Source organism: Anthonomus grandis, chromosome 3 (genome assembly GCF_022605725.1).
Source record: "Anthonomus grandis grandis chromosome 3, icAntGran1.3, whole genome shotgun sequence".
NCBI lineage: Eukaryota > Metazoa > Arthropoda > Insecta > Coleoptera > Curculionidae > Anthonomus > Anthonomus grandis.
In genome coordinates, this window is record NC_065548.1 from 35873511 (window position 1) to 35898053 (window position 24543).

At 34.5% G+C, this 24543-nt stretch overlaps 1 protein-coding gene across 1 annotated transcript; it reads right to left on the reverse strand.

The window, feature by feature from the left end:
• Nucleotides 1-12525: 12525 nt before the first annotated feature.
• LOC126734470 (probable cysteine--tRNA ligase, mitochondrial) lies at nt 12526-14475 on the reverse strand. The gene is made up of 2 exons (XM_050438117.1): nt 14135-14475; nt 12526-14081 (listed from the first exon to the last, which is right to left on the reverse strand). Exon 2 carries the CDS (start codon nt 13832-13834, stop codon nt 12575-12577), a length of 1260 nt encoding a protein of 419 aa, XP_050294074.1. The 5' UTR covers nt 13835-14081; nt 14135-14475; the 3' UTR covers nt 12526-12574.
• Nucleotides 14476-24543: the final 10068 nt, after the last annotated feature.

Here is a 24543-nt window from a genome sequence, read left to right on the forward strand (position 1 = left end):
ATTTCGAAAAGAACTTTACGCAAACATGAACCGAATGCGGGAAAAAATGAAAGTCGATCCTGAAAAATATGAATATAGAAAGAATGCAAAAAAAAAGCGAACGTTATTTAAAAAAAAGAAATTTAGTTAAAATAGTGCTAGAAATGACTGATTGGAAGGAACGTTCTATAAAATTTAGAGAAAATTAAAAACGGATAAAACGAAAAGAAAGGAGTAATACTTCATCTTCAATAAGTTCCTCAAAAATGCTAAAATCTTGTTCAGTCAGTAGTCGAAGAACCGCAGTAATAACACGAAAAACCATTAAGCAATTTCTAGAGAAAGATAAATGTAGGCGAATAATACCTGGTAAAAAAGATGTGATTACTGGGCGGAAAATAAAAAAACAAGGGAGACTACTTAATGTTTTCTTAGTAAACCTATATAGAATATCTAAAATGCAAAATCCAAAGTTTAAGAAATTAATTAATTAGTTTAACCTTCTTTAGACATAGATGGTGCCACCTATTGTAAGCTTTGTTTATTTATACAATTTAATTACATTATATATACAATTTAATTTAATTTTCTTATTGTTAGGTATTTTGTGAAAGTTATGGTAAGATTTTCGTTAAATTTTCCATTTTTAGTTTAACATCATCGTAATTATTATAGGTCTGATGATGCCCTAGTCGGGTGAAACATGTGATCTTTCTTCTTTTTTATTAAATGTTTTACGTGATCCTGGAGATTTTGAATTATTGCGTCTTATAAAAACGTATAGAAGATTCTACACTAGCGTATAAGCTAATGAAGCATCCTCTGCACACGGCCGCAGCGAGTGGAATCTTCCGGCGTCAACGTAGTGCGCTCAGTCAAGCATTATCATTAATTACATGCCAAAAAAGTATTTTTCTACTATCGTGCGTAAAATACTCACTTTACACGCTTCCCAGGGTATGTAAAGTTTAATTTTTAACACACTAGTCCCTAAAAAAGTATTTTAATGTCACTAGTGCGCAAAAAGTAACTTGACGTTTAATTTATAATTTGTCAACAATGTTTTGACGTTTTTACCGTAAGTCATTTATGTGCGTAAAGTAATTTGTTATTTTTGATTTTTTTTTTAATGTTTTCTTCGACAGTAGAAAAAAATTTGTATGTCACACGCCTGTTTGTATGTTAATTGCCTTTTTTTGAATGGGAAACATTCGCCTATTATATGGCGCATACGACAATTCCCATGAATTATTTCACTTATCATTTATTTTATTTCATAATCATTGTACACACTACTTGTTACATAAATAACTATTTTGTAATTTAGAATATTTTAAATTTTTGAGATAAATCCATAACAAAAAATGTCTTTAGTAATTAAAAATCATTTTGAATCTATGAAAATTACAGGAGGAGTTGAGACGTGATTCAATATTCATTCAGGGGATACTTTTGAAAAAAAAACACCAGGTACAAACAGCAACAAGAAGCGCGAAAACCTGTATTATCCAGTTGTACCTAAAGCTTCATAATTTTTTTCATTACAAAGTTTAAAAAAAACATAGCATTAGGACTTAAAGTAACTTTAGCTGATATTAACGTGTTTTGATGTCGGAATTTTTCCACAGCTGTCTTTTGTAATAAAATATTGAATTTATGTACCAAAAACAAAATTTTGAAGCCATATTTATAACTTTGACAAGTAGCGCGTAAGCGTAAAAAATGTATATATTACTTAATGTATTACTCTGTCTGGGTGTTATTATGATGACATTAAATTTCTACGCATTAAATTATGGGGAGTCAGTGAGGCACTCTTTACTTCTCTATTAGAACTTTTTTATACTTTTCTTCAGATTAGAAAATAAGTTATTGCATCAGGTTCAACCGAAATAACTAGGTTCGAATGGGCAGTTTGTTGTTAATTAGCTACATTTCTGAACATGCTGAAAATTATTCATTTATTTATTAAATTTATAATAATAATTATAAAATAATAATAATTACCCTTCTCGACGCACAGCTGCGATCCATTTTATACGACGCTCAATTTAACACCATTCGGAAGGAAATCTATAAAACTCACTCCCCTATTTTGTTGTTCTGTTGACAAGTCAAACAAAAAACATTCCTACATTTTTCGCTTCAGTAACTACTGGCAAAGAGGTGTCATTTGATGATGAAGGTATATCTGAGAGTCATCAGCGTATTGATGTAGTTTGGCTTGTGTAAGGACACTATCATATCTTTTACATAGAGAGAGAAAAGGAATGTTTAAATTCAAAAAAGTAGTCAATTTTTTTAAAGAGACCTCTTAATAATAAAAATTCAGAGATTGGAGGGACACAAAGTCAATGAAGACATCGTCAGATCTAAAAGAAAATAGAAAGCAACCCTAGTATAAAAACAACAATGCATAGACATAAATTACAATGTTGAGATATGACTTAAATACTTGTATTTTACCCTTACTTTAATGTTTTCTTTTATAGAATTTGTTCATCTAGATTCTAAGTTTAGAGATGAGGTTGAGTCATTCGGGGAGAAAACTTTTCTCAGGCTTGGCAAAAACTCACTAATTTAAAGCGGGAAAAAACTAAAAACATGACCAACGAAGAAAAGCAACGCATAAAAATTTAATTTTTCTCATAGTGCTAACATTCAGTGTAGGGAGACGTTAGCAGCAGAGGCCGAAAGCATCATTCAAAACACAGATATTTCTCTGAAAAATATTTGAAGGTCAGAGTTAATTACTTTCCTCCATTTGAGCGTTCGTGATAAAAAATGGCCGAACTGTAATAAGAAAATCCTAAAAACAATTAAAGACAAAAACAGGGTTCACGACTTGATTGTCACGAAGGCAGATAAAGGTAATTGCTTGGTACTCATAAAGAGATGTCATTATATCGAAAAAGTTCTGCATTTTTTGAATTCAAATGAGTTTGTACCTAGTTCCTAGAGACCCAAAATACTCATTTTTTAATAAAGTCAAAAATACTTTAGATAACACCTCCTTACCTAAACTAATTATAGACAACCTAATCACTTTATTATCGATTGTTCTCGACCAAAACTTTTGTAAATTTAACGATTGTTTCTTCAAACAGACCAATGGGTTGGCGATGGGCTCTTGTCTGTCCTCGTTTTTAAGTGAGATTTTTATGCATAACCTGGAGAGTAAGATAATGTGCCGTACCTTCGCCAAGGACATTGTTTTTTACAAACGGTATGTGGATGATGTCTGTTTGGCCTGGAGTGGGGATGAACTCGGACTGGATAATTTTTTGTATTTTTTAAACTCTCTACATCCTAACATAACTTTTACCTTAGAAAAAGAAAAAAACGATAAGCTTCCTTTTTTAGATCTTTTGCTGACTAGAGATAACCACAAAATCACGTTTGATATTTATAGAAAACCTTCCTCGACGGACAACATTATCCAGTTTGATTCTAATTCCCCGTATTCTCATAAATTTGCTGCATTCAACTCCTTTTTCTACCGGTTATTCAAAATACCATTATCAGCAAGCACCTTTCAAAAAGAGTTAGCTACAATTAAACAGATTGCAGTAAATAATGGGTTTCCATTAAGTATAATTAATAAAATGTATTTTAAATTTTATAATAAATACAAGCTCTCCTATAATTCATTAAAAGTTGAATATTTGGAGTAATTCATGGTCTATATTCTCTTTCAGCAGTTTTTTTCCCGAATAATAAGAGCATGTTCATTAATTAAATTTAAAATATTGGAGTTAAATAATTCTAATTTCATATTAACATCTCTCATGTGATAAATATCTTCCCAACATTGGAAAATAATATGCATCTAGGTCAAGGGTGTTATAGTGGAGATACGTATAGTATCTATTTTCGAAATTCCTTTCCCCTACTTCAACAATTAAAAAAAACATTGTAAACTAGGAAGTGATTATGACACAAATATTTTGAGATTGGTATTGCTTTACTAGTCTGTTTAATATAATTACATCAAGAATAGTGTTGATTTGAGTATCAATATTTATCCAAGTGGGGTCCGTAATGTGGTGATTTAAATTAAATGATTGGAGTAAAGTGTAAAATCTTGATCTAGAGTTACTCTGCTGTAGTAAATTAATATTTATACATAGAAGCAAAAATATTTGTTTTTTTTTGGCTGAATTTTAACACTAATGATTTCAGGAGCATTATTTATACTGTCCAGTTCTATTTTCTGAAATTTAATATATTTTTTCTTTTATATAAGTCCAATACCTCCCTCTGCTCCCACACGATTATTTATCAATAACGTATATTGATCTTAAATGTATTACACTCATAGCGAAATATATTAGAGTCGTACCATATACACTAAATGTACTATCGTGCCGAAAAAAAACTGGGACAGCAAAATCTCCTAAATCTCTTGGTCTATTAGAATAATATATTTTGATGTTGTCAAAGTTAATTTAATTTTGTGACAGCCGCGTCAACAAAATTGTTCTTTCAAAATGCCTGTATTATCTCCTTAGCAAAAAGCGATAATATACACTCGTCTGATGGATGGAGTTCCTATAAGAAGAATTGCAGAAGAATTGGGCATTAGTAAAAATACTGTTTCCTTAGCTAACGCAAAAAGAATATAGAGCTATTGTAAGATATCCGATAAACGACATTCAAAATAGAGAGTTAGTTGGCTTTCTAAGAAACAATCCATTTGAAACAGCAATAAAGGCGAAAGAAGACAAAATGAAAAGCATTTTTCTGGTTCTGCTAATATAGCTCGTGGTAGGATAAGAAATTCGGAAATTAAAAGTTGCTGTGCAACAAATAAAATATTTTTTACTGAAGGAAACAAACAGAGAATATTAGAATTTGCCCATCAATATGCACACCAAAACAACATATGGAAAACGGTAATATTTTCGGATGACAAAACCTTTTAATCGTGCAATAATGGCAAAATCCGCGTTTACAGGCCTTCTAATACGAGATATGATGAAAGATATACACATACGACTAATCAAAGTATACGTTTTAGTATAAACGTTTGGGCCTGGATTAGTTTTAGAGGGCCAGGCGTTTGTCAAGGAGTGCAGGAAAGGCTTAATGCCTTAGGATATTGCAATATCCTAAACAATGTTATGATGCCATCGGTTGGTGTAGTCTATGGGCAAGAGTATATTTTCCAACATGATAATGCTCCTATACATGCAGCCCGTATGGTTAAAAACTATCTAGATGAAAGACGAATTCAAGTTTTACCGTGGCCCTCGAAAAGCCCTGATATCAACCGAATTGAAAACGTTTGGGGTAAAATGGCAAAATATATGTATACAGATAACTTTAGGCCTAGAAATCAGAATGAATTACGCGAAGAATATACCAGAAACGTAATTTTAAATATTCCACGACGTTTGTAAGCTGTAATTGATAACGACGGTGCGCTTACTAAGTATTAATAATTTTTTATTCCATATTATCAAAAAAGGTATTAGTTAGTTTTGGTTTACTTTATATTAATTCTGTAATATTAATTTGCCAGGACGATATATACCATAATTATATATCATGAGGCTGCTACAAAACAGAAGTCTGCATAAAAACACTATAGCAGGAGAGGTCATGGAGCAAAAATACACAAGTAAAGGAATTGCGCAAGGGTTAAGCTCAATCCTATTCAATTCATGCGTAAGAGAAATTGATAAATTTAATGGTATCAAAACCGCACTCCTACTATTTGTTGATGACATCGGTCCTATATGCAGAGAAAAGGACTTAAATCTTATCCGAGAACTCGAACGCAGCACCCTAAACGAAATCCAAGCATGGTTACAGCAACACGAACTAACATATTATGTTAGTTCGTATGTTAGTTATATATATTATTAGTTATATGTTAGTTAGTATCAAAAAAATTTTTTATCTGTAATATGGAACTTAAGACCCAACTCCCGATGCATGATAGGACCAAACGGCTGGTGCAGATAGCAGTTGCTATAGAAAAGCAAGATTCTTTCGGCTAAGAATAGCGACTCGCATAATATGATTAAGATTACCCAAGTATAGTGTCCTTTAATTTGAAAATAAATACACAAAATTGTTTTTTTTCAATGATCCCTTATTTTTTAGAACAAAATAAGAAAACTAAACCCCGAAAATTATGGCGTTCAAGATGATCTTTTAGAATTCACAAGCTCTCATGGGATAAGTCCAGTGCCAAATGTATTAAGTATGATTAAATTTTATTCTGAAAACTATAATTTTTTTATAATTATGCACTTTTGTTTTAGTACAAGTTAATGAATATTTAGAAGAAGTAGACCTCGAAAAAATTCCATCACCGGCGGGCGTACTAATATGTATGTTTTAATTTTCAAAAATTTATTTTAGGCGAAATTTTTATAATGGGCTTTTTGTTTTTTAGCTCAAGAAAATGAAAAAAATAAACTGAAAGAAGAAATAAAAAGTAATTTTCTTTTAAACTATTTCTTATCTGGCAGCCAAGTTGATAAGAGTTCTCTACCTACCATATTGTCAAGTAGTATATACACAATAGATATATTGCGATATTTGCGGCTTTTTTGTTTTATTTTAGCACAAGAGGAGTTAATACGGGATCAAAATATATAAGAATGTTTGACTGACAATATTTCTCTTTGTGCATCTGATGACAGCGTTAAGGATCCACTATTTGAAAATGTTCAATCGGCTTCTTCATCGTCTTTAACATCTTCCTCGGATGATTCTTTTAGTTCTTCTTATTCTTTAGGATGATCCGATATGATATTGAATGCAAATAAGTCGCAAGTAACCCCAGACGAGATAGTTGAAGTAGATGGTCAAAAAAGAGGCCGAAAAAGAAAAGCAAACTCTCTCTCTCAGTATCAAAAAAGGTTTAAGAAAGGTAACCAAACGTTTAAGAAATACAGGAAAATCTTATACTTAAAATTCCACGAAAAATAAAAAAGTGATTAATGAAAGAAGCCTTGGTCTTCCATGTAGTAAATGCAGGTTGAAATATTATTTAAATGTGACAGAAAAACAGCGTAATCATATTTTCTTAGCTTATTGGGGTATGGGAGATAATCAAAGACAAAGAGAGTTCCTATCTGCTAATATTACGGGAATTGTGTCTAGGTATTCAGATTAGAGCACACTAATCATTCTGGTAGAAATGCTTTTTATTTTATGATTGAAGGCAGAAGAATTCGGATCTGCAAATTATTTTTTAAATCTACTTTGGGTATAGGCGACCGTCCAATTAGAAGAGTCCTCAGCAAAAGGAAAAATTCACCTGGTGGTATAGTATATTGTATTTTCTGATTATAAAACAATTTTATTTCCAAAATTCCATTACATTTTTAGCTCTTATTATACAGGGTGTTCGGCACATAAACCGACAAAATTTGTTGGTATATTCTTGGGTCATTTGAAATCTGTTTAGCCTAATACCTTGGGTCCTAAAAATTACTGTTATAAAGAATTTTTTAATGTTTTTTTCTCAAATTACTTAAAATTTCGCTTTTAAAACCATATAACTTTCTTATTAGTGACAATAACATTACGGTTAATGAAAAATAATATTCCCTAATCTATGTTATTTAAATAGTTAACAGTTTTTGTTTCAACTGATTGTCCTAAAGGGACATGCGAGGTTTTTTATTTAACAAAGTCAGTAATTGTTTTAAAAAAAATTCAACGTCAAAATTTAGTTAAAAAAAGTAGCAAGAATTAGGAGCTTCATTTCATTTTAATAAATTCGCTAATTATTGAACTTTCTGACGGTGTGCTTATTATCAATAAAAAAAATTATGGTTCAAAAAATCGATCAGAATTTAAAAAAAATAAACTATGGTTTTTGATCGTTTATTTGAAGAAAAGTTTAACTAAAAACAAACATTAAATACCTAAGTAACTATGTTCTTATTATAAATTTTGTTCGAACTGTTGTCCTCTATTCCTAATGCACGCTCGACACCTCTTTCGTACTTCAACAGTTACAGTAGATAAGCGCATTTCTTCCCGCATTGGTCCAAAAGCGTCGTTCCTCTTCCAAGAGGTATTAATCCTTTCGATTAATACCTCTCTCGTAGGCACCTCCGTAGCATAAACTAAAGCTTTGGCCCGCCCCCAGACGTAAAAGTCTAAGGGAGTTAGGTCTGGAGATCGTGTCGGCCAAGGAATCGGGCCGCCTCTGCCTATCCACGAGTTAGGAAAGGTGTTGTCCAGGTGGTATCTAACTTCCTTTTGGAAATGTGCCGGGCATTTCCAGGTAAGCAGGCCCTGTAAGGCACTCTGGCAAGTTATGTGGTTCAATAAGATGTCTCCTTATTACTCCAGTTCACGCATTAACACTAAATTTATGCTGGAACGAAGTTTCCCTCATGGCGTGTGGATTACTACCTTTTGTTTCCCAATGGTGCAAATTATGCAGATTCGTAATACCCTCGCGGTTAAAACAGGATTCGTCTGTCCATAGAATTCGTTTTAAAAATTGTCCATCGTCTACATCTGTGTGCATTGAAAACCGACAGAATTCCATTCGCCTGACAGGATCACCTTGTGCAGGACCTGTAACAAACAAATTAAATGTTTCAGTCTTCCAATCAGATCTGTACTTTATTGTTCGCCTAACTAAGTACATTGAATAATTATTTACTAAAAGTCTAACAAGATTGTCTAATTTTTCTTTAAATTTTAACACTTACTAAGGGAATCAGACATTTCGTTTACCTTGCACCGGAGTGAAAAGAAAAGCATGCTGTTCATTGGCCCGAAGAGCTGACCACACTTTCCAAATGGTTAGGGTAAGAGCGCGCGCCACATCACGAATACTTGTGTTAGGATCTTCTTCGAAGACTTGAAGTATCCGTTCATCAATTGCAACATTATGCTCTCTGACATGAATACGTCGCTCTTAAAAATTTACGCTTCCGGTCTCCCTCAAGCGACGATACGTCGCGTCGTCGAAAAACTCTCGTGAGTGATCTTCGATTAGGATGCATCTCCTGATAAATCCTTTGGGGTTCACGAGCATTTCCGCGTGCGGCACCATACGCCATTATCAAGTCAGTGTGCTCTTCGTTAGTGTAAATAGGCATAATACAAAAAGTTAGCACAAACTACAATCGAAAAACTTATCAGTGCGAATCAAAAGACCGACAAATTAACAGTTCCAATAGCTGAAATACAACTAAACTTACAATTATTATTACTGTACACTTCGGATGCGGAGAGTATGGAATTCACATTCATAGTTTTTTTATTCAGAAATATTTCTTTTTTAATTTTTTGTTCAAACATATTTTTTTGCAATCAGGTAATTCTTAGGTATAACTTTTATGAAAATCTGTTTTATTAAAATAAATAGCCAAAAAAATTAATTTGTGAGCAATTCTTACCTTCTGACAGTTTACCTATTAATTGAACAAAATATAATGTTAAAACAATCAGTGTTTAGCATACTGGTTAAAAGGCCATTAATTAACGAATTTTCTAAAATTAAATAAAGCTCCAATTCCTGCTACTTTTTTTAAAATAAATTTTGCCGGTGATTTTTTTTTAAACAATTACTGACTTTGTTAAATAAAAGACCTAGTATGGACAATCAGTCGAAACAAAAGATTTCAAAAATCGTAATTTTATTGTCACAAATAAAAAAGTTATATGGTTTTAATGGCGATATTTTAAGTAATTTGAGAAAAAAACATTAAAAAATTCATATCTTCGTAATAGTAACTCTTAGGACCCAAGGTATTAGGGTAAAAAGCTTTCAAATGGCAAGAAGAATATGGCATAAAATAATAATTATGTTTAAAAACATTTAAAAAGTTTTCAATATTTGCAAAAACAGTGACACTTTGTAATTTTTTAAACAAAAAAAATATATATTTAGACCCGGTTTTAAAAAAAAATAAGGATAAAAAGTTTTTTTATCCTTATAAAAAATCCTGATAAAAAGACAAAATTAATGTCAAAATTAAATTATATCACCCAATAAAATAATTTTCACATATTTGATCTCTTAGATATTTCAAATTTTATAGTAAAAAAAACTGTTAAGTGTTCTCCTTAAAAAAAGTGTATTTTTGGATTGTGTCATTATTCTCGAGAATCTATGATATATCTAACTATCCCCGCAATGAACAAAATCAAGGATCAATGGGTAACTAAAAATACTTCGGTCATCCTCCACTAAATTTATTTAAAAATTTTAATCCGACATGTTTCGGACATATAACATGTCCAACATCATGGGATACTATAAACAAGAACTGAGAACATTTTTTAACACTAACAAAATTTTAAACATCCATAAAAAGCCCGAACTCACATGTCACAGCCTGCCATATTAATACAAATTAAAAAAAAATCCACTATGAAAAAACCGCGCTAGCCAAGGACACACATAATGACAGGGAGGTCCAGCAGATCATTGGCGAGAACCTGCAAAACTACACCATAATCTACATTGATGCATTAGTCAACCCCGTACATCACACATACGGCTATGGTAACACACCCAAAATTGCATATAGCCATAAGACGATAGCCATAAGAGAAGCAATCATGAAACTAAATAAATGACTATCGTCATAGATTCGCTAAGAGTATCAGAAGCAATAGCCAATGCAGGACTCCAAATGAGCCGGATCCTTATTCAAATTGGAATCTAGAAAAATTACAGGCATATTCATTAATACAAAGAAAGCCCTTAAGAATGCCAGGGTATAATAACATAAAATACAATAGTAGAATTCAAATCAGCATGATCACAAGAATGAGAACAGGATACTGCTACACTCCACTACACCTCAACATAACGAATATTAAGAAAAGCCCCAAACGCATTTGGGGACAAGAAGGAGGATCATTAGACCATTTAATATTCGGCTGTATTTTTAGAGCAGAACATAAAAACCAAAGAATTCTCAGGACCAGTGAACACACCATAATGGCCAACCGCCTGTCAAGCTCAATGAACCAAATTGTGGAATCCCTGATAAGACAACATTAAAATTTAGACCTTAGATCCCTCGCTCATAGATTCATTGAATCTAGCAATATGCATAGCACATTAGCACCATATACAGAACCAATTGATAATAAGCGCATCATGATTGCTAATGCTTAGTAGACTAGGCATATACTACTTAATATGCGCAAAATGCAAGCATGCTATTCTAAAAGCTATCCTTAGCCGCTACAGAAGGCATGGACAGGTCCGGATATAACGGAAGCATTGAACAAGACACGCGCGCTCAAGACGCAAAGAAAGAGAAGAAGGATAGGCATTAAAATTAAAAATATGAATAGTAGTAATACCTATATATATATATATCTTTTAAGCATGCCCTTATATTGATTGATTGTCCTATACGTGAATATGCTATGGCTATTTTCTTCTACTTTTCAAGAATTGAGTGTAAAACATAGTATTTTCTATATTGCATGAGAGAATTGATATTTGTTTAGTAAGTTAATTTTTATTTAAATACTGGCTGAATACCCAACAAAATAAGAAACTAATATTATTATTTATAAGTAGAATTCCATTCTTGAAGGGGAGTGGCTTTAATATATCGGAGGCTATTTAAAAAAATTGAAAAGAAAGGTGGAATGGGGGGTATGAATGATAAGTATTTCTTAAAAAGAATATTATTTATTTCAATAAGGTTGTGTGTAGTTAGGGAGTTAAAAAATAAATTGTTATCAAACTTAGTATGTTCATTGACACAAAGTCTGGTGATTTTATGGCTTTATTAATTTCAAGGATCTCTAAAAGGTCCAATCTTAAGCCTTTCTGACAAACATGAAAATATAGTACTCTGTCGACGTTCAATAATAATTCGAGCTTCTTCCCCTTTATCGTTATAGTTTTATCTATATATTATATATATAGATTATATATATATATATATATATATACCTAAGTTGTACCTTTTATTTTTAACACCAAGTTAAAATTAAAAGGTACAACAAAAATTAATATATTTTATATTCTACTACATAATAAATAATATTAAGAATATCATCTGTTCCTTGATAAATATTATTAAGCAGTACACTTAAGAATCAACTTCTTTCTGTTTTTCACTTAACAAAACATTGAAATCATGTAACACTGCAATAAAAAATATAATATTATAAACTTTTTAAATCCCCATAAAGAAAATTACATTAGCCTTTGATACAAACTTGTAGTATAAAAATTTTTAATTTTATATTTTATTGTTATCATGACATTAGATTTTTAATAGCAGTTAAATATTTATTTATTGAGCATAGATGTAACATGAATAGTAATTAAATATATATTCTTGTGACAAATTCATTACTTATTTGAGAATTATTGGACTTAGATTGACATAAATATAGTTACAGGTATCATAAAAGGTCTAGGCTTATAATTCTTTTTCAAATGTGAATTATATTTTCTTAATATGAGGTAGTATTGCTTAGGATGATATTTTTTGAAATAGTGACATATTACCCAACAAAATAGGGAACTAATTATGAACAATAATGACCTGCAAGAGTCAACTGAAAATAAAAGAATGTAAAGTCTTTTAATTATTGTCTATCTAAAATAAATTATGTTAGTAAAAAATTCTTATCTACTCCAAGAGGAGACATTTTTATGATCTTTAATATTTATTCCGGAACTTCTCAACTTATCTCTTACATTATCACAAAGTTGGAGAATTTCTTTATTATGACTACTTAAACCTATATTCCTAACATCTTGCCTAAACTGTACAAAGGTATTAACAATATCAGAGGAATCCTCAGTTTTCACCTTATATTTTTTATCACTTGCATCAACACCAAACATGTTTAAAGTTTTTAAGATTAGCCTACTAATTCCTAAAAGATAATGAATTCCATTATTGAATTTTATCTGTGAAGTTGTTGCACCATGAACCATTTTATTGACAGTATTAATAGCCTTATTAATAGCATGAAAAACTTGAGGTGTATTAAAATCATCTGAAAGAGCACCATGAATATCTACTGCTAACTGTGTAAGAGATACCTGTAGAACATCACTATTTAATGCAGGTTTCAGAAGACCAGAACTAATATCATTACAAATAGAAAAAAAATTATTGTATGAATTTAGTAAATTCTTTGCAGTTAATAATAAATCATTACTATACTCCATAGGCTTATGATACTGAGTCATAGCACAGGCAAGTCGAAATACATCAGCATTAGTTTTATTTAACATTTCTTGAATAGAAACAGTATTTTTCAAACTTTTTGACATTTTAATAGAGTCACTTACATACAATGGTCCTATATGTAACCAGTAATTTACCCACTGTAGTGTATCATGAAAAACACAACTCTGAATCTCTTCATTTTCATGATGGGGAAACCTCAAATCAAGTCCGCCGGCATGAATATCAATTTTTGAACCAAAGACATAAGAAGCTAGAGCTGAACATTCAGTATGCCATCCTGGTCTACCTTTCCCCCATGGACTATCAAAACAAGGCTCCAATTCAGATTTGACTGCCTTCCATAGAGCAAAATCCTCTGGAAGCTTTTTGTATGGATTGGTTTGCTCTGAAGGAGTGGTTCCAATGGCTTGCAATTTGCCAGGCTTATGATGACAATTTGAAGAATCAAAATAAACAGAATTATCCATAGATTTATATGCCAAACCTTTGCTCTTTAGATTGTTAATAAAATCTATTATTAGTGGGATATTTTCAGTTACTCGAAGAACCACATTAGGTTTATCAATTTTTAAATCATCCAAATCTTTCCAAAACAACTTTTCATATTTTTGTGCAATTTGTTGATAAGGACTGTTTAGCTCCTGGGCTTTTGCAATTATTTTATCATCTATATCAGTTATGTTCATGCAAGTAATAAGAGTAAAACCAAAATGCTCCTTTAAAATTCTCTGGATGATATCCAATTTCACATAACAGCTGGCGTGCCCCACATGGGAATCATCATAAACTGTAGGACCACAAGTATACCATGTTACAGCATCTTTGTTTGAAAATATGAAAGGTACCTTTTGTTTAGCTACACAGTTTTGTACTTTAATAGATGTAGTATGACCCTTTGGACTAATCCAATGGTGACTTTTTCTTGTAAACGCTCTAAAATGACGACTATTTATTTTAGGAAACATATTCATCCAAAAAACGTATACTAAATAAACTATTGTTCCGTTGTGGATTTTTCAACAGCTAAAAAGTGTAATTACTAAAACCATATTTTTGTTGTAGCCGATAAATATTTTAGGTTAGGTATACCGTATAGGCCATGAACCTTAGAAAGCAGGACGTGCAACGCCTTTGCTGAGCCACAGCAAAACCCTCTTTAGAAAAGAAAGTTAAATGGAAGGAGCGAGTCGGGTTGTTTTGAGGTTGTCTGCTCGATCGAAAGATGGCGCGAAACGGAATTTTGCTGTGGGGACTTGTATCGCCCTCTCACTTGAGGGGAGGCTGTCAATTGTCAGGATGTATTCGATCCATTATGGCGGATTAGGTTGCACCTGAGTCGTGACAGAGACTGGTTGTAAAAGTCGTTGACTTCCACGTGTCTAAGCTATATAGCCGTTTACTTGTACGATTGGTACAATAAAGTATTGTTACCCGTTAACGAGTGTATTATTTTGGTGTTTAAGAGTATAGGATCTCTCGTCTGGTGAGTACAAAACCTACAGTGGTGACCCCGACGTTCATATAGTAACGGTTGTGCGTGTGCTGTAATTTAGCAGTGAACTAGTACGCTATTTGGTAATTTTACCCTAGAACGGTGATGTGATCGCTCAGTTGTGTTGTTAATGAATTTTATTGAAAAATTGTGGAGTCTTCAGTATCCTTACCGCCAATTTTTTCCCATCTGCCATCGTGTGCGTTCGGCTTTGTGATTGTTCGTATTGCTAGGCAGAATTGCTGGCACGCAGTTGCTGCCGGTTGAAATTGTGCTGTGTGCAGCCGGCTTTTTGCAGTTCGACTGTTGGCCGCACTTGTTGGTAGTGTTCGTACGGTTGCTGTTTGCCGGTTGCCGGATGTTTGGCTGGTTGCTGTACTTTAGGGCGCGACGTTTCGCCACTTGACTCTTGCATCTCGCCGTCTGACAGCAGGATCAGCTGATTTCAAACTTCAAACTTCTGATTGAGGGATCAGCTGATTTAATACTTCAGTGCAGTGCGTAAAGGTACAAAAGTTTAAATTTCTTTAGTTTTTTATTATGGATGTGTGATAATCATCCCTTTTGATTAATTATCGTCACTGTTTTTACTGTATTAAATATTGTGTTGGAAACTATTTTTAATTTAAAATTAGATCATACTTTTTTATTTTATTTATTTATTTCACATATATTATTCATTTTGTTGCCATAATGTCGGCTGAAGAGCTACAAGTGCAATTAGATCAAACTAATGCTCAACTACGTGATGTCAGGACGCCCTGGCTAACGTTATTGCCGGTAATGGCCGTAATGAAGGCCGCATCGACGCTGTTTCGCCTAAAATTCCCAAAATTATAACTTCTGACATTCAGTGCTGGCTTTTTCAGGTCGATGTCGCTTTCCACCGTGCCAATATAACTGTAGATTCTACAAAATTCGATTATTTAGTTATGGCTATTGACGATGCGGAAGCCTTCAAATGTATCAGCTCAATTGTTAAATCGAGTCCGCTTCTGGGTGATGCGTTTGAACAAGCAAAAGCCAAGCTTATTTCACGTTTTGCCTTATCTAAGGAGGACAGCTTAAAAAAGTTATTAAAGGGTCGTGTCGATGTTAATTGCAAACCTTCTATAGTATTTAGTCAACTTCGTGATTTGAATGAAAGTAACCTCTCGGATCAAGTTCTTAAAACAATCTTTCTCGATTGTCTTTCGCAACAACAGCGCGACATTCTAACGATTGTATCAGACAAGTACCTTGAAACTTTAGCCACTATCGCCGACAAGATTTCGTGTCAACCTGGTTCGAACGCTGAATTTCCCCAAGCTTTCGGGGTGTTTAAAAAACCCGTGCCATCATTGCCGGTAGACCGCTCTGAATTTCAAAAGCTCGAGGCAAAATTTGACACCATGATGGAATCATTTAAGCAAATGCAAACGGAATTTAAACGCTTACGCAGTCGCGGTCGGTCACGGTCTGGGTCCAATCAAGGTCGCAGGGGTAATTCTGCGAAATCCGAGTTGTGTTATGCGCATCAGAAATACCCGAATAACGCTCTTTCGTGCAAAGAGTGGTGTAAAATGTTCGCGGAATTTTCGGCTAAGCCAAAAAACTAAGTTCTACACCTTCCTGTTTGGAGGCGGCAGGTAAAGGTGTGATTGGACCTTCTCGATGTCTTCATATCCGTGACAGGACCACAGGTCAAATTTATCTTGTCGATACCGGTGCGGACATTTCGCTAGTGCCAGTCGATCCTAGGTTTCGCGACGGACCGGCTCGGCTAAAACTTTATGCCGCTAATAATAGCTTCATAAATACTTATGGTGAGGTGCTTCGTACTCTGAATTTGGGGCTGCGACGCGACATATCCTGGAACTTTTGTATCGCGGAGGTTCCATATGCCATTGTTGGCGCCGATTTACTTTTTCAGTATAATTTGGCGGTTGATCTACGCAGGAAATAAGCTATGCTCTAAAGGAATTGTCAAAGAGGCTGTACACTCCATACATTGTGTGCTGATAGATAGTGAGTGCAAAAAAATTCTTTCAGAATTCCCAGAAATTACAGGCAGCTCCTGCAATATTCCTCCAAAAATTCCTAGAGTTTTCCATCATATAGTTACCTCAGGACCTCCCTTGTCAGCTCGGGCTCGTCGGCTACCGCCTGATAAGCTTAAGTATGCAAAAATGGAGTTCCAGCATTGGATAAACACTGGTAGGTGTAGACCCTCTTCTAGCTCTTGGGCAAGTCCCATTCATATGGTCAAAAAGGGTGACACCGAGTGGCGGGTGTGTGGTGACTATAGACCGTTGAATGCTGTCATCAAACCGGATAAATATCCCATTCCCCATTTATATGACTGCTCCAGTGAATTACATGGTAAAAAAATCTTCAGCAAGCTTGATCTTATTCGTGGTTATCAGCAGATTCCAGTTCATCTTGAGGACATCGAAAAGACTGCTGTAATAACTCCCTTCGGTTTGTTCAAATTCATGTTCATGACTTTCGGCTTGCGTAATGCTAGCCAGACCTTTTAGAGATATCTCAACCAAGCCTTGAACAATCTTGATTTTTACCTTTGCTTATCAGGACGATATTTTGGTATTCTCCAAAACCATTGAAGACCATCACACTCATTTACGAGTAGTCTTCGAAAGACTTAGAGAATTTGGTTTTCGCTTAAATCCCGCCAAATGTGTTCTTGCCGTTAATGAAATTGATTTTCTGGGTTATCGCATTAACCATCGTGGTATATCTCCTATTCCTACTAAGGTTGAAGCCATTTCAAGTTTTCCAAGCCTTCTACGGTCTCTCAGCTTCGCCGCTTCTTAGGCATGGTAAATTTTTACCATCGCAATATTCCTACCGCGGCCTCCTCTCAAGCTCCTTTAAATGCATATTTCAAGGACTCGCGTAAAAATGATCAAAGTCCTATCATCTGGACGGATCAATCTGAACGAGCTTTTGAAAAAGTTAAACAGGAGCTGGCTAGTGCAGTCTTACTAGTCCATCCCCGCGCTGGTGCGGAACTCCGTGTGGTATCCGACGCCTCTGACATTGCGATTGGTGCTTCCCTCGAACAACTGTCTGAACCGATTGATGGAACGAAGCAGTCTTGGGAGCCTTTGGCATTCTATTCTCAGAAATTGTCCCCTCGGCAGACTCGATACAGTCCTTACGATAGGGAATTGCTAGCCATTTACGAGGCAATTAAATACTTTGAGCATTATCTTGAAGGTCAGGAGTTCAAGGTTGTGACCGACCATAAGCGCTTGATCTACGCTTTTCTTCAGCATCCAGACAAAGCTTCTCCCCGGCAATCTCGCCAACTTTCATACATTTCCCAATTTACTACGTGCATTGAATACATTAAAGGTTCAGATAATGTGGTGGCTGACTGTTTGTCACGTATTGAGTCTCTTTCTCTACCCATAGACATCTCTCTAAAACAAATTTCTGATTTGCAGAACAAAGATGAAGAACTGGCAGAGCTTATTAAGACCCCCCATAAAGACTTCTGTTTTAAAACCTTCGACTTTGGTCCTGACAAGACATCTTTATATTGTGATGTCTCTGGCGACTCCATTCGCCCCTTTATCCCTTTGCCATTACGGCGCGTGATCTTTGATCGTATACATAACGCTGCCCATTGTGGAACTAAATCAACTGACAGGCAAATTCGCATGAAGTACATTTGGCCCGGTCTGCACCGTGATGTTGCACTATGGTGCAAAACCTGCTTAGATTGCCAGCATGCCAAGGTTTCTAGGCATGTCAAATTTATTCCTGAACATTTTGTAACCCCTGATGGTCGTTTCGACCACGTACATATCGATCTGGGGGGCCCTCTGCCTCCAAGCAACGGCTTCCATTATATTTTGACAATGATTGATCGGTTCTCCCGTTGGGTAGAGGCCATTCCAATCCCGGATAAATCTGCCCAAACTGTTTCGCGGGCCTTTTATGATACATGGGTCTCTCGTTATGGGTCTCCCAAAGTTATTACCCCTGACCAGGGTCTTGAGTTTGAAGCCACCTTATTTAAAGCCTTACTTAGGCTTATTGGCACTCAACACATCCATACGACTGCTTACCACCCCGCGGCAAACGGAATGATCGAGCGTTGGCATCGTTGCCTTAAAGCCGCTTTGAAGTGTCACAATGACAAGAATTGGATGCGGACCTTATCCACGGTTCTTTTAGGGTTGCGCTCTCATGTTCGTGCTGACACCGAGGCATCGCCTGCCGAATTCTTGTTTGGCACAACACTTCGCATGCCTGGCGAATTCTTTCTTGAAGGGGATTTTACTCCTGATCCTCGCACATTCATTGAGGAGTTTCGTGAGTTTATGCGACTTGTCAGGCCTGTTCCAGTCACACATAACCACAAGAGGCGCGCGTTTGTTTTTAAAAATTTATATGAATGCTCCCATATTTTCTTACGCAATGTTGTTGCGAAGGCACTCGAACGAACTTATTCCGGACCTTACAAGGTTGTTAAAAGACCGTCCGATAGGGTGTTTGATATCGATATCAACGGGAAAACGAAAAGTGTCTCGGTTGAGCTACTTAAGCCGGCATATCTCATGTCTGAAGACTTGTTAGCTGATACACTTGATAGCGACCCTCCTTTAACCACCCCTTCGAGTCTAGCTGGAACCCAGGACTCTAATGGTGCTGGCAATTCGCCAGTCACCTCATCCAGTTTGGCTGGAACCCACGACTTGGACGGTCCTGGCGATTTGCCAGTACCAATGGTTAAAAAGGTTTTAAAAACTTACGCTCGTAAAAAGCAAGTAAGATTTTCAAATACATAATTTTATTAATCTTTGCATATTATAGTGTTTGTAACTTTGTGTTATTCTAATGTTGCTAATGCATAGTTTTATTAATCTTTGCATATTATATAATGTTTGTGACTTTGTTGAATTGTAACGTTCACACTAGGAGGGGAGTGTGTGGGGACTTGTATCGCCCTCTCACTCACTCCGAGAGTGGAGGTGAGGCTGTCAATTGTCAGGATGTATTTGATCCATTATGACGGATTAGGTTGCACCTGAGTCGTGACAGAGACTGGTTGTAAAAGTCGTTGACTTCCACGTGTCTAAGCTATATAGCCGTTTACTTGTACGATTGGTACAATAAAGTATTGTTACCCGTTAACGAGTGTATTATTTTGGTGTTTAAGAGTATAGGATCTCTCGTCTGGTGACTACAAAACCTACATTGCGATATGTTGCAGAAGCTGTTTTGTTTCATTTATTCTTCGATAGATGAGGCACTCTGTATTTTATAACCCTTATTATATTGTTCTATGTTTATAACTTAGGTTTTTCCCATAGAGAAATGAATATTAAATTTATACTTTTAATTACTCTATGGCGTTGGTTGAGTTTAGCGATGGCAAAATAAGAAAATATATCGATATATCGAATCATATGATATATCGAAAGAGTATATCGATACATTCGATATATCATAACAAAAACATCGATATATCCAATATATCGATTTTTTTTTTAAATTGCTGAATATCACAAGTCGCAAAGCATTTATATATGTTGGAAATATTACAAATTAAAAAACAGCCACATTCTTTACAAAAAATAATTATTTATTTCCAAAAATAAATTTATTAAGTAACAACAAAAATGTCTTGAAAACTAAACCGTACATTTATGGTCTGAGGTCTTTAAGATTTTTGAGCATATATTGCATCGAGCTTGCTCCTTTGAAATTTTTGTAAAATGTAGCCAAATGTTACTTCTGGGTGGTGCCATTTTAGTATTTTGCAAAACTCGCGCACTCACGACTCGCGAAACAGAATTTACTATTTACACGTTTTTTGCACAAAACCAAAACTAAAAGTAGATTTTTGAGACCAGAGACCACAAAAAAAAAACACGACGTACTATAACCAATAATCATAGGCCATAGATGATAGAAGACAAAGACTAGACACTAGACAATAACCAATAGGATATTACTTGACTTGACATTACATTTGACAAAAACATGCACACATTATGTCATCTTTCAAAAGATGCTCTTCTTCTTTTCTTCTTCCTTGTTATGGATTTTGCTGCATCACTAAGTCACTACGTAACCAGGTAAACCGTTACGGTCTGTCTCAAGCACCTCAAAAGTGATAGCGGTAAACGATGAAAGTCACACAAATTGAAATTAAATTATTAGTAAAGCTTTTTATATATCGAAATAAATATATCGATATTTTTTCGATATATCTGTAGCAAAATATCGATATATTTGTGAAATATATCGATATATACAAAACATCGATATATCGTTGCCATCCCTAGTTAATTTTGTTATTTGTTTTAAGGATGTTATTTTAAATTTGACTTTTTTTCCAAAAAGGTCTCTTTCAATGTTGGGAGTAATGTTTTAATTGATTTGCAGCAAGCAATTCCAGGTTTCTGGTAAGAAAATCTGATTTGATTTATTACTATTATGGTTTTGTATTGTCAATCTTTAGTCTTTAATAAAATCAAATTTATTTGATTTCAATGAAGTAGTTTCACTTTTCAAGTATTTTATTTATTTTTTGATTATTCTAAGTACATACTACAAAATGTCTGGCCTCTCATTTTCTATTCAACAATTAAAAATTGATTTAAAATTTTCCTTGATGTAAGAGTATGTATATTTTAAATGGTTCTGAGAAACATAGTAATAAAAGGTTTTTTTTTAATTCCTTCAGTTTCCATTACAAGAAAAACATGAAGAGTGATATGCAATATAAATTTTATTAAGACTTTGAGCTACAGAATTTCTTCTGATCAGTTCTCTCCACAAATTTTAATAATGCTGATACTGCTGACTTTAAACTACAATACATATTTATTTAAACATTTATTTTGTCTTTTTTTCACATGAATCATTTAGTAAATTGATTTATAAGGTTTGCACTGCCTATTTTTTTATTTTATTTTATGCTCGTATCATACTACTTCTTGTGCTGACTAAGAGACCTGAGCACTCGGAATGGATCAGAATTAATGTTTTGCTTACAACTTGTGTTTTCTTAGGAGTTTCTTTTTATTTTATGTAAACATCTGTCCTTGAATTAAGTTTTTATTAATAATATAGTTCCAAAATATGTTGTTAGTATTATAAGACACCAACAAATATATACTATGTCAAAGCCGCCGCAATATCTTTTGTTTGTGTTATTGTAATTTGGGTCCTCGCGCGATGCTTCTCATAAGGTTTCTCAGTATTTGTATTTCCGCAGAATAGTCAAAACAAGGCGTGGGCATGCGATGGGGAGGGGCTCTTATTAGGCATAATAGTGTATTAGGATCGGTTTTAAAAAAGCAGCAGAGACAACCAAAGAGACGTGCAACTAGATAGAAATTTTTATCCTATTGTTGTTGCTCTCTTTAATCTGTATATATTGTATTTCGTTGTCTCTCTCTTCCTTTATAAAAGGTGAGCTAAGGTGGCGCCACAATACTAATCTTTCGCAATGCTAAATGTATTTAATTATCAGAGTAGTCAAGAGAAAACATTCTTCCATCTCTGTCTAAATGAATACAAAAATACGGGATAGCTTGTGTCCAATTCTCTAGTATTTCTAAAATTATAATTAAGTACGGCAACAGTGCAATCCTTGCTCAACATAAACACGTGAATTTCAATATGGCTGAATAGTTGTTGCTGCTGATTAATTTTGTTTTGTTTTACATCATTAGTTGAGATTTTGGACGAGTGCTTAAATTTTACGTATTTTATTACCTACCGGATTTAGGTGAACTTGGTTACAGTAGTTAGTAGTTGTAGTTTTTTGTAGGATACAGATTTCAGTGTTTTGACTTGTGTTAGGAACAGAAATATGTTCATTAAGGTAATTGTCAAGGCTGTAGTTAAAATAGGTATTCCATGGAGTGTTACACCAAAGGATTTATTTTTTGGAATATTATTATAGTACTGTGATAATTAAAATCTTTCTGTATTTTAATTGCATTTATGTCTATGCATGTTACTGTTACCGTCTTAAATCATAAATTATGAAAATAATTAAGAAAATGCATGCACATCTTATACTTTGTACTGAAATTATACCATGTACTGAAAATACAATACAAAACGTTTCAGAATTATATTTAGTTTATTTAGTTCCCCAATTTAAATGTTATTAAATTGCATTGTTTTAATTAAAGTCTGACATCGTTCTGAGCAATTAAAAACATATCAATAACTTTTTATTTGATTTAATTAAAATCAGCCGTTCTGTCTCAGAACATAATTATGATGTTCTGACTTCTGCGACATAACGGCTGATTTTAATTAAAATAATTCATTAAATGCTTAATAGCCGAGGTTTGAATTATGGCGGCAAACGCTATCTGCGCCATCTACGTTCACCTTTCACGAAGAGAGACAAAGATGGAAAATAATCGGATATTTTATTAGCGCACAGTTGCGCGTCTCTTTGGTTGTCTCTGAAAGCAGTTCAAGTCGAGTTTTAAGTTGGAGAACGGTATTTTTATTACTTTTATGATCGGTTTGCCGCGGGCGTTCGTTTTGTTTTTATGTAATAAGATTCTGAGTAATAAGTATAGTTTATTTCTTTGTAACCGTACCTAGTGTAATCTTTCGTGAGAATAATCTGCGACCATTTTTAGAATAAAGGGTTAAATTCAGTTTTTTTGGCCTTTTATTTAACGAACCGTTGTTAGAAGGTTTTAACGGGTAGTTTTCTCCAAAGGCAACATAACATTAGTGGCGACCGTGACAGGACGGTAGCAGATTTTTTGAAGAAATTTTACTGACGGGTTACAAGTTAGTGCTTTTGCCGGACTTTTTGGTTTGATTGTTTTTAGTCGGTAGATATACACCGGGCTGCCGCGAGTTTTAGGCAAACGAGTGTCGTTTTGAACAATCTATCGGACCTTTTTTGTGGTAAAATGGAAACCAAAAAGAGGCATAGGAAGGCTAACGAAGTTGAGCAGTTGCTTGGGGAGGACGAGCCCGATATTGCAAAAATAAAGATAATTTGGGAAGTTCTCCAAGAAAATTTTAGTGTGCTTAAATTAGCTGATGGTGAGATCTATGATGCATTATTGGAACAGGATGCCTCAGAGAATGATTTGCTCCAGGAAATGGAAGATAGTGAAGGCTACACCAAAACAAACGTGGGCCTTTTATATCGTTACGAGGAGCTGGTGCAGAATAGCTCTAAATCTGAGTATGGAGGTGATCAGTCTCAAGGTAACTCATCAGTCGGCCTACCAGGTAAGCGAAAATTCAAACTACCTACTATTCAACTAAAACTTTTTAATGGAAACATAAAAGAGTGGTTGCCCTTTTGGTCGCAATTTAAAAAGTTTCACGAGGATGCGGAGATTGATCCTGAGGACAAAATTCAGTATTTGCTTCAGGCTACTGTCCCAGGAAGCCGTGCCCGCCAACTTGTGGAAAGTTTCCCCGCGACCGGGCAAAATTATTCGTCGATTGTAGATTGTTTAACCTCTCGGTTCGGACGTGAGGACTTGCAAATAGAGGTTTATATTCGGGAGTTTTTAAAATTAATTTTAAATAATGCAACCTCTTCAAATAAATTAGATGTTGCGCTATTGTACGTCAGGTTAGAGACGCAGCTGCGTGCTTTAGAGACTCTAGGTATAAAATCAGACAAATACGCAGCTATGCTTTTCCCGCTGATAGAGTCGTTTTTGCCTGAAAGTTTACTACGTGTTTGGCCACGTTCGCCGCGTAGTTCAGAGCTTAACTCTTCTCATGGTGGTCTAAGGGTTTTGGTATATCCAACAATGGAAGAGAAGTTAAATAGCCTAATGTCTTTTCTGCAAAATGAAGTAGAAAACGACCAGCGCATAGAGTTAGCCTCAGAAGGTTTTGGTTTAAAAACTTTTTTAGATCGCAAAGAATCCGGGCGGG

Coding starts and splice junctions, on each gene's coding strand:
- LOC126734470 (XM_050438117.1), bottom strand. CDS start 13,834: ATGAACATAACTGATATAGATGATAAAATAATTGCAAAAGCCCAGGAG.